The sequence below is a fragment of the Mytilus californianus genome, unplaced genomic scaffold (genome assembly GCF_021869535.1).
Source record: "Mytilus californianus isolate M0D057914Y unplaced genomic scaffold, xbMytCali1.0.p SCAF_15, whole genome shotgun sequence".
In the NCBI taxonomy this organism is placed as follows: domain Eukaryota; kingdom Metazoa; phylum Mollusca; class Bivalvia; order Mytilida; family Mytilidae; genus Mytilus; species Mytilus californianus.
Window position 1 is genome coordinate 21,013,917 of NW_026262637.1, and position 16,576 is coordinate 21,030,492.

The following is a 16,576-nucleotide window of genomic DNA, read 5'->3' on the forward strand; positions in this document are numbered from 1 at the left end:
TAAGGCAATTTATATCTATTCCGGTATTTTTTTATTTCCAAAAATTACGAAATTAATCTCGAACATTTTCAAATGACTAAAGAAATATTTATTATAAAAAAGTGATTGTGTTATAGACCATGTGGGCTAACATTATATAAAAGGTACATTTATCTGCAGGAAATACCTTCATTGCTTAAAGTTTAAGTTTATCACTAACGATGTGCAAGTAAAGCTTTTGATTATAATTGTATTTAAAGTGTAGCTACACTTTTCTATTAAAAACAACTTTATGGTTTTTTTTTTCAGGGGTTCTTCATCTTTTTGTTCCATTGTCTCCTATCCAAGCAGGTAAGCATTTATAGCGAGCGTAACGATCAATGCAAAAAAAGTCTGCACATTCAACAACATTTATGTTAAAGAAAATGTAAAGAAAAATCGAAAACCCTTTTTGGACCGCCATATTATTTTTCTCACCGCTTTCCTCATATCATCCAAGCATTATATAGACGTTATTACTATCAATGGCTTTCTTTGGTTAAAATAACAAGATTACTGCTGGACTACCTACAATAGCTGTGCTTGATTTTTTTTTATTATAATATTGCTACATTTTAACCGACACACATACTCAACACACACAAACAACACACGTACACAATTAGTTTTTCATTTCTGTTTTATCTAAAGATAAGGGATGGAATGAGTCATTGGCAGAGTAGACGAAATGGAGAGTATGGCGTGAGTGGAACAACAATAACGAGGCAGACTGCAATAACCTCAGAGACCGCACAACCAAGTACATCGCAACAGGTTAGTTATCTTTTATGCATAACTATTCATAACATTTTGGGTCTAATTATATAATTAACCGTTATGAATAGTATACATTCTGTCTTTTTATACAACTTTCACAAGAAATCAGGTGTTATAAAGGAGGTACTGTGATACAAGAGACTAGACTAACAATGTCTTAACCTTCCACCAAACGCAGCGTTTCATGCTTATTCCGATTCAAGCAAATGTTGAAAACCGCGGTAAAAGTTCTTGTGTCTAACACGGTTTATCGAGACAAATAAATAACATTACATTATACCGTGCATAGGAAATCGACTGAAACATCAAACTGAACAAACTTAAATCCATTGACATATTTCAATTTTAGGAATCATCCAAAGCAGAAGCGGGAGAATTAAATGAGGACGATGCTAACGTTGCAACAAAAGGTAAGTGAAAGTTAAATATTAGAAAATATAAAGATGTGGTTAAATGAAATGGTGATGTACCAAGCCTGACTTAAAGTTCTAAATGCCAATAAGGCAGCCACATTTTCCTTTTCTTTGTTGCATCTGCGTTTACGTTTACTGACATCTTTTACCTTACACTGTTCGGTGTGTGCTTATAACTCCAAAACTCATTCAGCTGGATAACACTAAATCTGCTGGAGGTATACTGATTAATTTTATAGTCGGTGTAAACATGGTATATTTATTAATTGAAATTGACAAAAAAAATTACATGCTTTTTAAAACTACATATAATTTTATTTTAGAGACAAGACGCGATGCTGATTATATTGAAAAATCGAAAGAACTCTTGAGTAAGTACTGATAACTAATTGAAAGAAGTGTTCTCATTTTGATTGGCTGACTTACATAACAAAACCTATAATGAAGCTAAGGATAACAAAGTATCTAAAAAATCATCAAGTATTTAGTCATATATAATATCGAAATAAGAATGGGGAATGATTTCGAATGACACAATTTTCAACCAGAAACCAAATGACGTAGATTTAAGAAACTTAAAGGTCAGCGTACGGTCTTTTACAATGAACAATATTGCAAATAATGCTAAACAAGATTCCGACATAACAAAATGTATAACAATTCAAACGAAAAAACCACAATCTGATTTATGGCCAAAACAATAAACGAAATTAAATAAGATATGCAGCAACAAACGCCAACTACCGAATTACCGGCTCCTACCTTGGTGCAGACACATACAAATATGGCGGAGTTAAACATGTATGCGAGCGCTAAGAACTCCTCATAACCTTGGAAAGTAGTGTAATAAGAACAAACTATAAAACTTTGTTAAAAAAAGGCTTGACTCATCAGATCGACACAAAGAACAAACACAACTTGCAAAATTTTAAGATACAAAGTTCCGGTCTACTGATACTCGCAGTTACTGAAAGCCAGTCCAAAGCCAATTATTACTAATAGATAAATCCCAGAACAAAAAATAATGTCTTTCCGTTATTTTAAGTTCTAGTTATTTAAATTTAATCTTTAGATAATCATAGCTTGATATATACATGTATGATCTTTACTACTTGTAATCCAATTACATTCATAAATGAGGGTGTTTCTCTGCTACAATTTCATCGAAGGGCGACGAGATATGGCCGAGAAACACCCTCGAGTCCATTGTTAATTTGTTTATCGCTATTTTAGTTGTGACATCGTTAATGTTTATAGCGATAATTTCTATCTCAAGCGAGTAGCGTGATATGAAAAATTATCACACAAAAAGATCAAAGGAAAAATACACAAAATAGCGATAGTAATATCTATTGTGCGTTTTAACTGTAACTGTTGTTCATTCTTGATGGGTATAAAAGTGGATAACGTTCAGTTCTTACACAAAACAAGTAAGGAATTCTTTGTTGATGGCAGACATTTGATTGGTGCTGTTTTTTTATTGCAGTAATATTGAGGTTTACTACACATATTCTTTGAATCATTTCTGATGTACAGAAAGTTTGTAAAGCTAATTGATGATGTGTGTTTGGCTATTTTTTTTTCAATTTTACAATACCCTTAAGTGTATGATTCCTAAGCAGTCCAAGACGTTTGAATATGGTACTAAAAGTAATAAGGGTCTTTATAGCTTTTTATACGTTATGAGTTTTATTCTTTATTGAAAGCTGTACGATGACCTGTAATTGTTGACGTCCTCTTCCTTTGGTCTCTGTTGGATAAATGTATCGTTGACAATTATACCACATCTCCTTATTTGTGTAAAGTTTTTATTAGTTAATATATAGTTGATAGCATTACAAACTTTTGATGCAGACTTCCGCGTGCAAGTATTTCAGAGAATGAAAAATTAAAATATCACTAAACAGACATATTATACTATAATAAATAAATAAAAAATGGGTTTTTACTATTTACATAAATAAGTAACATGATTTGCCTACCCTTCCGGAGCACATGATATCTAACTCGGATTTGGGTGGGGTTGGTAGGGCTCAGTCTTTAGTTTTCTATGTTGTGCGGTTTATATACTGTTTGTCTTTTGGTCGTTTTTTTCATGTTTGCCATTGAGTTGTCAGTTTGTCATCGACTTATGAGGTTTAATATCACTTTGGTAACTGCCGCCTCTCTTTAACAGGCAGCGAAACAAATTTAAAAGAATTACGGACCACTTATATCTAAAACGTTTATTTCAAGTTAAAATCTTTGAAAAATATAAAATAGAATTAATACCAAAGATGCATTATATGTTACATGTATCACAGAATATGAAACCTTGTATGAAATCTCATTCCCTCAGGAGAACGACAGGCAGATATAGATAAAAAGCAAAAATCCCTTGCTGACGAACTCCGAGCTAAATTAGGTGGACAAAGTGGAGTCGCTACAGACACAATCAAAGTAACAAGTATTAAAAGAAAAGATGAGGGTCCTGAGTGTGTATCATTGGCAAACGATTCATCTAGTGAGGAAAAGGTAGAAGATTTATATATAAAATTGATCTTGCCTGTGTTAGTCATTTAAAAGTACATCACTTAAGATACAGTAAGGTGTATAATGTGCAAACGTCATAACCCCTTTTAATTCTTATGTAATATGTTAAACCAATATTGGCCTATCAAAGTTCTTAATCTATTACTCGAATTAGTTTGATATACACCAATATAATTTAAAATGACAATTTAAAGTTATTAGGGGACGACCTAATATTGATATTCTGGGGGGGGGGGGGGGGGGGGGTGCAGGAGGATTTTGAAAATAAATAACTCAGCCTTGATAATAACAAAAATGTGTTAGTTTGAAAATAAATAACCTGACCTACAATGTATTGAAAATAAATAACTCGGCATGTCTTTTTAGCCATTTTATAAATGCTATTCTAAAGTAAGAAATGGCACCAGATTCTTACAAAATTCGTCTTTTTTCATATTCTTTTCGGGAAAAACTTACCAAATTTTTTTATAATACATTGTATAAATATTAATGTACTTGAAATGTCTGAAAATGGGTTTCATTTAACTAGATGTATATTATCTTAGGAACATTTACCTCACTTTCATAACAGGGCTGTAACTAAATTAAGGCAAGTGCCTCAGGTAGGAAATTTCAAAAACAAAAGCTTGTCTTCATATCAATTTGTTTTTACTTCGAAAGCCTTGCAAGAAGCAAGTTCTGTTTACCCTCTGACATAGCCCCCGTTTTTCGGGATCCATATTTCTCATTTAATTTTAGTTTTCAGTGTTATTTGTCTATAATGTTTGTTGTTTGTTGTTTTATCTTTTCCAGGGTTTGTCTTTTGTTCATTGATTGCCCTTCTTTATTCACTTAGTGTTACATTCTATTTGTAATTTAGTAATTTTTCTTAAACTTGAGTTTTATTTTATTTAAGGACTTTTTATCTAATTTTACAAACTACATGTATTTCAAATTGTATCTCAGTTAGGAAGTTCATCAAGTTGTAATTGAAATGTGTAATAAAAATTTACTTGACATAGTTATAGCAATGATAATCAGCCCCTCTTAACTTAAATTTGAGAAAAAAAAACACATAATTGACAGGTATATTAAAAAGATTATCTGCAAGCCAAAACACTAAGAAGAAAAAAACAAGCAGCCACATAATTAAGTTTGTGAATTACACTTTTTGCTTTATCCTACATATTGGCCTTTTGATGTTGTCCCTTAAAAAACTCTTACACTGAATCTATATATTTTGCTGTGAGACCAAAATATTGTTGAAAAAATAATTAACAGAACTTGCGTTTCAGATTACGAAAGGATCTGGGAAACGCAGAGAATGCAAGATTTTGCATCACTTTTCTATATCTTCTTGGGGCCTTCAGCGACCCCGAAAACCTTCGCCGATTTTTTTGCCTCGCTCCGCTCGGTAAATATGTTTGACATTACTTTTAAAAGTGGCTTAGTTACACCCCCACTTTATTACCTTGTACGTATGCAATAAATGCAGTTTGGAATTCAGAAGATTCACTTCCAGGGGATGATGATTAATTCTGATTTAATGGTACATAATGATTTGACTATACATGTATTATCTATTTAGGAATAAAAAAAAAATAATTTTAAATTTGTGTGTTTTCATATATTATAAATATAATTTTGAAAATAAATAATCATTCCCTTGTTTTAATGAAAATGAAAAATCATGCTTCAACAGTGCAGAAAATAGATAATCTCTTCTTCTAGTTCACAAAAATAAATAACCAATCCAAAACAAATCCTTCTGGCCCCCACCAGAATATCAAATGGTCGTCCCCTTATTACATTTTTAAAGGAGATTGTACGAAAAAGCATCCCTCCCCCGCCCGCACTCCAAAACTATATGCAAAATAAATATCTTTGTTCGTAAGCAATTAACAGAGACATCACATTTGATAGTGTTCACTTGAGTGACCTGACTATGGCATCATATTAATTCATTCATAAAAGTACATATTATGAAATGATTAACGAATATAACAAGTTTTTCAATTTCAGGGGCAAAATAAAAGTTATCATTAAAACTATATTTATCATTTTCTGCACATAATATTTGTTTTGTTATATAATTTAGAAATTTAATGATACTACGGAAGACCAGTCATCGAATAATTCAGAATGGTCAACGGAAACTGAATCTCCAACTAATTCGACAATCATTGTAGCACATTCTGATGATTTGAAACAAACATCAAACCAAAATGCTGATCCTAAGGTAATTATGTAAGGAACAGGAGATATGGCCTTGATTTACGTCAATTAGACAGTAACCCAACGACTCAAATAACCAAATGACATCTAGAGGTCAACAAACAGTCTTCAACAATAGAACTTTACAATAGGAAGATACTATTCATATCAAAATATAACTACTAAGTAAAATGAGAACTTAATATTCGAATATGACGAATTTAAGTTATGTATATGTAATTAAAACACGGAATGTTACAATACACCCAAATCCATTTTTGAGTTCTAACCAAATAAGTGGTTAATACATATTTGACTTTTATTGCCTAATTTTTTTATATAAAATTTGTCAATCAACCAATTTCCATTTATACATATATCGTATATCGGATCGGGTTATTTTTGCATAGGTTTTTTTTTTTTTTTAGATGTGGGCCTTAAATGGGACAGTTAAATCTTCGCTGTGCTCATTATTTGCATTTCATGGCCTTGTATAATGCATTTAATTATATATGAAAGTTCTTGTAGGGTAATTTGGCAGTAAAATATCTACCTCGAAAATAGCTAAATTAGACACATGCAAAAATTCCCTGATATACGTTTTTTTTAATTAGTTTATTTGAAAGACTTATGAAAGATCAAATCTCAATAATCTATGGAAAGATTGCTTGTTTTTATAACTTTAAAGAAAATAAGAAGTTTATAGTTGTCTCATTCATGTCGAATCATAATTACTGGCTGACTATTTCAGGAAAGGACAGTTTCAAAATTATATGAAGAAGCATGTATTGAGAAGGATGATGTCCTAGAGTTAGAGGTTACGGTAGTTACATCATCACCTCTACCTAAACGAAGATCGGATTCCATGTAAGACACGTTTAACCACCAACTACTACACTAGTAAAGAAATAGTTTAGTCTTTAACGGTTTTGATCTTAACAACATAAGAAAACTCTGAACTTAAAACTTTAAGTCTTGTTAAGAGTTGTTTTTTGGCCATTTCCTTATTGTAAATTCAGTATTGTTTAGCAAAGATGCTTTTCAAGCAATGCAGTATGTTGTTGTTTTGTTCCGTTAAATAACCACTACTGAAAGTCTTAATAGACTTTATTTGAGTGCAAGCGAATTGTATATACAAAAAAAATAATTCAGTGATATCAAGCTGGTAATTTGATACGTCAGACGCACGTTTCGTCTTCATTAAACTTATCAGTGACTTTCCTATTACAACAATTGGAAGTTCAAATCATATGCGAAGATGAAGAGCGTTAAAACCGAAAATAAGGCTTAGGCAATCTATATCTCGGGTTGAAAACACTTTTATAAACAGTCAAAACAATTATGAAAACAACTCTTTATAAATTCCATGTGTTCCAGTGGTTGTATAATCTCTTCAAACAAATCAAACTGATAATTTGATAAGTCAGACGCGTGTTTCGTTTTCTTTAGACTCATAAGTGACGCTGGAATTAAAACAGTTGGAAGGTCAAATCATATACGAAGTTGTAGAGCATTAAAAACCAAAAATTCCGACAAATTGTACCCACTAAATTTACCGCAGTGGGAGCTGTCCGGAAAACAGAAAAAGTGGCCGTTTCAGTTCAAAATTGGTGTTTTGGTGCTATATCTTTTTATATATATTTTGACCGGCCCTGTGCTTGTATAGATTCTTAAAAACGTGATTGAACGTTTTTGATTTCACAGAACAAACTATTATTGAGAAACTTTTACAATGAATATAGGTATGTCAATCTCCCATATAGGGACTCTGAAACTATTATAGAGAAACTTTTACAATGAATATAGGTATGTCAATCTCCCATATAGGGACTCTGAAACTATTATAGAGAAACTTTTACAATGAATATAGGTATGTCAATCTCCCATATAGGGACTCTGAAACTATTATAGAGAAACTTTTACAATGAATATAGGTATGTCAATCTCCCATATAGGGACTCTGAAACTATTATAGAGAAACTTTTACAATGAATATAGGTATGTCAATCTCCCATATAGGGACTCTGAAACTATTATTGAGAAACTTCTACAATGAATATAGGTATATCAATCTCCCATATAGGGACTCTGAAACTAGTATAGAGAAACTTCTACAATGAATATAGGTATGTCAATCTCCCATATAGGGACTCTGAAACTATTATAGAGAAACTTTTACAATGAATATAGGTATGTCAATCTCCCATATAGGGACTCTCAAACTATTATTGAGAAACTTCTACAATGAATATAGGTATGTCAATCTCCCATATAGGGACTCTGAAACTATTATAGAGAAACTTTTACAATGAATATAGGTATGTCAATCTCCCATATAGGGACTCTCAAACTATTATTGAGAAACTTTTACAATGAATATAGGTATGTCAATCTCCCATATAGGGACTCTCAAACTATTATTGAGAAACTTTTACAATGAATATAGGTATATCAGTCTCCAAAAGAGGGACTCTCATTGTGTTCACTGTAGTATTATTGACCATTTATTTATGGATATCGATACATTTATCAGATACAGCACACATAAATATTCATATTATATAACATAGTTAACCACATTTGTCTTCTAGTATTCATTGACTGTGTTCTTCTGATCAATTTAAAGTATATTCCCCTATTGAAGATAATACGTATTACATTAGTCTTATCTTTTAAAGTAAATGTTTCCCTTCGTATAGCTCATCTAATGAAGACGAGATTGCTGTCAGAAATTCAAGTCAAACTACAGAAAGCAAGGAAAGTATTATAAGCGTATCGCACAGAAAATCGGATCATACCAGTTCAGATAGTGAGGAAGACCTAAACTCAATACCATTGATCGTACAACAACCTAGCAGTGAAATAGAAAATGTCGGTAAGGAAGTATTGTCAGTCATAAATAATTTAGAATTCTAGTTGTGAAGTTTATGATTGAGAAAAACGTAATCTGGTTTCCAACAATGAAAACCTGATTGTTAAGGATCAGATAAAAAACCACACACATACACAATAAAAACATTGGAAATTGGACCCATGTATGTAAAGAAATAGTTTGATTTTAAATAAATACAATCATTAGTTGAGGATACGATAATCAAAAATACATAGTGGCGGTATGTTCGATGAATTAGTTGAGATTTCTGTCTTCTTATACCGATAGTTATTTTGAACGAAAATAAATTACTTACCATAGTGAAACCAATATATTTAATTTTCATACTTCTTTGTACTATCAAACGTTTTCATTTAAGATTTAATGAAAGTCAAATCTATCAATTTCTACGCATATTCCAGTACCAAGAAGTCTTGGCATACGAGGTTGCTATATTCAACACTTTATCCTTCAACATGCAAAATATTTAGAAATGTTCATCACTATTTATCTGTTGTTACATCATTATAATTAAAGAAGATTTTTTGTATAACGCAAGTTTCTTTGCGTAAAGAGCTTAAAGATAACAGTTTTGTCAATACTTATCATATATCAACAAAACAGAATTTTGTTCATATCTATTGCAACAATAGCAAAATCTATTTTTGCCAAGATATTTTTGTCTTTTTTATACTTGCGATTTTAACTGAACACCTTAGTTTCTTTTTATTTCTTTTTCTAAAAAAGATTCATTTTGGAGTTTACCTCCAACGATATCAGATGGCAACTTAGTGGACTTTCCAGGAAAGTTATCTATGAGCGATGAAGAAAACTGGTCAAAGGATACACAAATTACAGATCTAAATAGGTACTGTGATGACTGTTGAAAATATAAAGATTGATGCAGGCGGGAAATATTAATTTCAAAAATTTTAAATATTTAAATTTATCGAGTGTTTATTTTCGTACAGTTTATTAAAACTTTCAATATAATTTAAGAGATCACAGAATGGAAATCCTGCAATTCAATACACTGTTGTAATGTATCCAACAATTAGTTACGGAAATGAATAGCATGCACAATAAATGATATACATATACGAATTTTGAAGCATTCAGTCCGTCAATCCTAGTAAATAAAAATCTTCCATTGTTGCCAAGAGATAGGAGGTAAACAATATATTTTGGGGATACTTTTTTCTCTATTCACTTAGTATTATTACGCTCAGTGGCGGATACTGCTAAACATCATACAACATTCTTACTTACGGAAAGATTCTGAAAAATAAATGTAATTGCAACGGTTATTTATGGCATATCGTTTAACTGCTCTACTTTAGAAAAGGAAACATGTCATTTGTTCTTTTACCTAGGTCAGAGCCAGGACTTATATCTGATGCAACAGACGAAACATCGAGAATATCTGATTTCTGTAAGTCAATACCTTTAAACGTTTAAACTAAGTTTAAGGAACACCATTTTTATCTATTGCTACTCATTCAGTTATCGCTCATCTCTGTTCAACCGGCTGTTTTTTCAATTTGTTTTCTCGTTGCCAAAATTGTCATAGTCCTCTTAAACATTGGTTTAGATGCTAATCTGGTTCATAATTATAGTTATTAATTACATTAACTAATATATAAGAGGTAACATCAGTAAAGTATCCAATTTAAAAAAATAAGATTAAGGCAAAATAGCTGCTATACTATGAGCAATTATACATTGGTTATTCCCTTAAGGCGACATTAGTTTACCGATGTTACAAAACAATGATTCACGAACCAACAACTTGTCAGCATTTCGTTGGTGATATAACTTGCCAAACAAAATCATACTTATTTTTCTAAAAATTGCTGTAAAGTTGATTTTTTTTTCGAAAGAGGGGGGGGATGTACGTACTACTATCTTGTTCTAATGAATTATCCAGGCAGCTCTCATACATATAATTACATTTACGAAAACGGACGATTTGATAAAAAAACTTAATACCAATTGAACAATGATGTCGAAGGGCCACTTTTAGTTATGAATACATTAGTAATATCCTTACAAAACAATGTGGAATAACGCTTTCTGCCATAATTATAAACATCGTCTTTCTAAACATAGAAATTTAAAAACAATCAATGACATTAAGGAATGGAAGAGATATTATCAAGTTTGGGATCTAATGTACTAGTAATTATTTTCAGCTTGGAGCTTTCAGTTTCTTTTTTTTTTGCTGGTTGAGGTTATCTAAATAACTGTAACTTCTAAATAAGTGGGATAACAGACTAAATATTGTTGTCAATTTAATGGAATTTCATGCGACTGTCATACAAGTGAGAGGTTTAGCTAGCTTTAAAACCAGGTTTAATCCACCATTTTCTACATACGGAAATGTCTGTACCAAGTCAGGAATATCACAGTTGTTTCCATTCATTTGATGTGTATGAGCCTTTGAGTTTGCCATTTGATAAGGGGCCCTCCGTTTCGAATTTTCCTTTGAGTTCGCTATTTTTGTTATTTTACTTTTTTCTATCATTTTAGATTATGATAAGCAAATATATGATAACAGTTGCATTGTAATGTTTCCATTTACCTTTTCAAATATCTGCTAATGCTTTAATTATAGCAACACAAAGTGCGCCTGCTGATTTAATTACTTCATTGCATGGTAAAAAAGATACAAAGTTAGAAGAAATTATTCCAGAATCTTCAATTGCATATTGCACTTCCTCTTCTACTGAAACATTGGGCGGTGAAACACAAGACACCGACTTGAAAGCAAGGTATTTTGTAGTATTTCTTTGCATACTTTAAAACCATAATACGGTTTATTTTTTTAATACGATTTCGATTTCAATCGCCAATAAATTTTATCGGGTAGACTGGATAACAAAACAAGCAAATGTTTGTGAAGTCAAACACTTAAAACGCTTAAACGTCATTGATTACTTGACACAAATGAAAATATAAATTAATTATTCATGAGTTTTCTGTCACTTTGGTAGCACACTTGCCACTGTGTCAAACATTGTTAGATTAATTCGTTGACTTATCACCATAAAATTTGCTAAAAATAAGAAGAAACGTTTAAGATTGTTACCTGATTTTACAGATACTATGTTAAACTTTCCAGACAAAATCAATCTGATAGATGATTAAGTGTATATCTCAGAGTTGATCATCATAACTAAAAAGGTTAATCGTTAGCATTTGTTATGAATGGAACTTTTGTTATCCTTTTTGAAAAAGTTCATAGTAATTTCAAATATTAAGTAGTACCATTTTGAGATTACAAAAGTATCAGAGATCAAAACCTGCCATTAAAACGTTAAACCTGTTTCAGCATAACAGATTCGCTGGAGAGTCTTAGCCAAACTGACGAAACAAAGATACCAGAATCAGAAGACAACAACAAAGAACGTCCGAGTTCAGAACAATCAATGGACATTCGGAAAATTACAGATACAGACGATGAAGAACCCATAGAGGATACCACCGAAGCAGAATCTAAGAACACCACAGAGAACGACGACAGCTGCTCAGAACATAATACAAAATTGTGAAGATGGTGAAGTTTCACATTTAAAAAAAAAAAATCTTTATTTTACTTTTTGAAACCATAGTATTTTCCTTTGTGTTAAATAAATTGAATAGAAAGTGCTAGGAAAAACTGTAAATAACCCCAGCAGCTGAATAAAAATAGGCGGGGTAATAACAAACAAGTTGTAGTTTCACAAAAATCATTATTTCATTCATTAATATATTTAATGTAAAATTCACAAAAAAACATTTCTATTCATAAAAACAAATTGAACAATCATTTTCCATATTTATTCAAACAGTTTTGTTACAACAAGATTTTGTCAAGGATCCACGTTTTTAAACACACTTTTCATTTTCATTATGTTGATTTTGTAATTTAATCATTGGTTCTTATTTATTTATTTATTTATTTATTATTCATACTGTCATTCAAATATTTATTGATATAGTATTACACATTTCATTACATATGTTTCATTTTCATTGACATATGATTACAAGTAATTGAAAGGATTTAATGTGCGAAGAATAAAAAATGATACATTTTTTCAATTCTACTTTAATAAAAGAATATCTGCAATTATTGTTATTTTTCAACTGCACGTAAAGAAAAAGTATGGTAACGATGTTGATCCTAGACTAGATATATAATCAGTATGGTCCGTTTATGCTTGAAATCTACTAGTATTTAATTTTGATATTATTAAATCGCCAAGATGATTGTATACCATAATCTTAAAATTTGTTTGAATAAATCTATGATCAAAAGCCCTTAATCAATACTAGTTACAAGTTCCGGGACTTACACACTCAATTTTGTACCGATTGACCTAATGACGTTTGCAAAAATATCAATCTTTATTTGTGACGTCAATGCTTTCTGTTAGGGTTATTAACATTTTAATTACCTTCATTGGCAGATGAACTCGATATGGCTATATATTCAACGAATGACCGATGTTTCACAACAAATTTCATAGAGTCGATCATTTATACATCAATGATTTGAATCTTTGTCTTCACTTCTACGAATTGTTATATTTTACAATTCATACAAATTTACATGTATGTACAATTATTCGTGGTCTCGATCTATATCAGATATAAAGCCCTAGAGCGACCAGAACCATACTACAAAGAAGTGGGTTGCAAGTTATAACATTCTTTTCTTAAATTGTACGTTTATAAATTAGAAATTATAAAGAAACTCAAGTTTCAACTACCTCAGCCAAAGTTGGCCTTAGATTGTTTTGCTATTTTTTTTAGAACCTTTTGGTTATATTGCTCTTCAACTGTTTCGATTCTTAAACAGCCTTGGCATTGAAATATAAGGCTTTAAGCATTCCTCATGAAGGTAAATCAAGAAGAGCGCTTCAGACGCATTAAATTGTTTTCATTTATTACAGCACTGAGTCGATACCGCTGCTAGAAGACTGTCAGTCCCCGAGTGTATAATCTGCTCAGTAGTCAGTCCTCGGTACTGACATGATTTATAACAAACCTTTCTAAAATTGTCCGTTTATAAATTTAGACGTTATAAAGAAACTAATGTTTCAACTTCCTCAGGCAAAGTTAACGTTAGATTGATTTGGATATTTCTTAAGGTTCTTTTTGTCATATTGCTCTTTAACTGTTTCGGTTCTAATACATCCTTGGATTTCAATATTCGGTTCTGAGCGTTCCTGATGAAGGTTAATCCATAAAAGTACTTCGGACGCATGACATTTATAAAGTGTTTTCTTCAGTTTTCGACGATCATTGAAAAATTAAAATATCAAAAAATACCGAACTACAAGGAAAATTCAAACGGAAAGTTTGTTATCAAATGGCAAAATCCTAGTTAATATTATATCAAATCTGACTAAGGCCATTCAAGTCTAGGGATAGAAAAAAACTTTAATGTTTCAAACAATTTCATGAATAGAAAAAATAAATATTAGTACACCGGTTGACCTTCCTTTATACCTTTATTTTCCTTCATGAATTAAAATATTTTTTTTGATTGTTTTGTCTAAACTTGCCATGGTACAAACATAAGGTAAATGACTTGGTAAGTATTTTTAGAGATGAAAAATTTGGGTAGTTTTTTTCTCATCATTCCAAGCTACAGGCTGTTTTGATTTAATGCTTCCTTTCTGGTATATTTACCTAAACCATCAAATTAAGCTGTTTATTTTGTTTATTTTTTTGCCCGTTTATCAATATAATTGTTGGTATTTTTTTTGGAGTGGATCGAATCGCATTTGAATGAACTTGGTCAGGAACATCCGCATACCTTAGAAATTTCATAATGGGAAAACAAATCATGATACCGGTAGTATACAGACCACACCAATTCAAAACCACTATATAATCAACAAAATTTTTCAATTTTCACCAAAAAAAAAATCACAGAGTCAAATACGGTTTCGACTGATCCCTTTAAAGGTAAAATAAAAACAAAACAAAACGTCCAGCTTGAGCAAGGGAAAATCAAACTTTACATATTGGAATATTTTGGAACTGCAATGCACTTACATTATTTTACTTTCTTTTTCAAATATCTTCATGAATATAACAGGTGCTAGTAGTTGTAATGTTGAAATTGTCTGTTCTGTAGCAGGAACCTAAAATTCAGCTTGGAAAAATTATAACTTTTATTAGCTCTTTACTGAGTAATGACATTTTAGCACCTTGAGGGAACATTAGAAATCCCTAAAATGTAGTTGCCAGAATCAAACTCGGTCTACAGCAAACGTTCTATAGTACAGTAACTTGTCAATTGTTGAAAATCTTGTGTTTTTCTCTAAATGTTGGTCTGGTTTTATTCTATTTAAATGCTACTTTCTCATTTGTGTATCCAATAAAATTGAGAATGGAAATGGGGAATGTGTCAAAGAGACAACAACCCGACCATAGATCAGACAACAGCCGAAGGCCACCAATGGGTCTTCAATGCAGCGAGAAACTGCCGCACCCGGAGGCGTCCTTCAGCTGGCCCCTAAACAAATATGTATCTTTTTACCGTAATTTATTGCTATGACATTATATCTATCTACAAACTGAAAAAAGCACTTTATAAATTGTATGCGTCTGACGCATTTCGGAATTTACCTTCATCAGGAACGCTTGCAGCCAAGGATGTATAAGTACCGAAACACGTGAAGAGCTATGTGACTTAACAGAACCTAAAAATAATGGCAAAAAAACATCGAAGGTGAACTTTGCCTAAGTAACTTGAAAACTAGCTTCTTATTAATTTAAACATTTATAAACGGACAATTAAGAAAAGGTATGTAATAAATCATGTAAGCACCGAAACACTGACCACTGTGCCATTGATACCACCGCGGACGAATAGTCGTCTACCAGCAGTGTACTGTGCCATTGATACCATCGCGGACGAACAGTCGTCTACCAGCAACGGTATCTACCCAGTGCAATAAAAAATGAAAATAACACTTTACAATTTGATGCGTCCAAAGCGCTTTTGTTGACATACTTCAATCAGGAAAGCTCAAAGCAAAGGGTGTATAAGTACCAAAAGACGTGAAGAGTCATATTACCAAATAATACCCCCCCCCCCCCCCAAAATAGCCACAACCATATAAGATCATATAACGTCAACTGTATGACTCGGTCTAGTTGTATTGCTCCCCCTTCATTTACAATATTTGGCGTCCAAACGTATGACTGAACTTTCCGTTAGAAAATTTCAACGCAATATCAGTATATGCCAGTTTGTTCATTAACAGTTTAAAGCTGCTAGGAAAACCCACATTTTGCTAAATGTATCGGACATATACAGAAAGGAAAGTTTCTAGGACGAGTTTTCTTATTGCGCATATTTGTTTAGATAAAACTTGACATTGTTTTCCCAGCAGATAATCATATTATTTAAATGTTTTAAAAATTTAAGAAAAAACTATTAATAAAAAAAAAGAATTCCTCACAATGAACTAATATATCATGTATATGAACCTGATAAAAAAGCACAGTAAACGGTAAAATCCAGTAATGAATTGTAAACGAGAAAAGAACGATTTGCCTTGTCACTGGATATGATTTAAATGGGTAAAGTATAAAAGTCATTGCTCGTAGATATAAAAGATTACTTAAATCGATATACGTAGCTCGTTATTTGTGTCTATAAAAATATGTGATAGCGTATGTTCCTTTAGTTTAGAACGAATTAGGACATAACTAAACATAATTCACAAATACATACTCCTCCGCTCCCCGTATTCGGAAATCAAGTTAC

The 16,576-nt window shown here is 31.6% G+C and overlaps 1 protein-coding gene across 1 annotated transcript; it reads left to right on the forward strand.

The window, feature by feature from the left end:
• The first annotated feature begins 289 nt into the window (after positions 1 to 289).
• Positions 290 to 13,041, forward strand: LOC127725908 (uncharacterized). Its single transcript, XM_052233225.1, has 12 exons — positions 290 to 330; positions 670 to 792; positions 1,145 to 1,205; positions 1,532 to 1,579; positions 3,547 to 3,722; positions 5,818 to 5,958; positions 6,685 to 6,800; positions 8,633 to 8,808; positions 9,553 to 9,673; positions 10,179 to 10,237; positions 11,420 to 11,576; positions 12,137 to 13,041. Exons 2-12 carry the CDS (start codon positions 682 to 684, stop codon positions 12,354 to 12,356), a joined length of 1,386 nt encoding a protein of 461 aa, XP_052089185.1. The 5' UTR covers positions 290 to 330; positions 670 to 681; the 3' UTR covers positions 12,357 to 13,041.
• Positions 13,042 to 16,576: the final 3,535 nt, after the last annotated feature.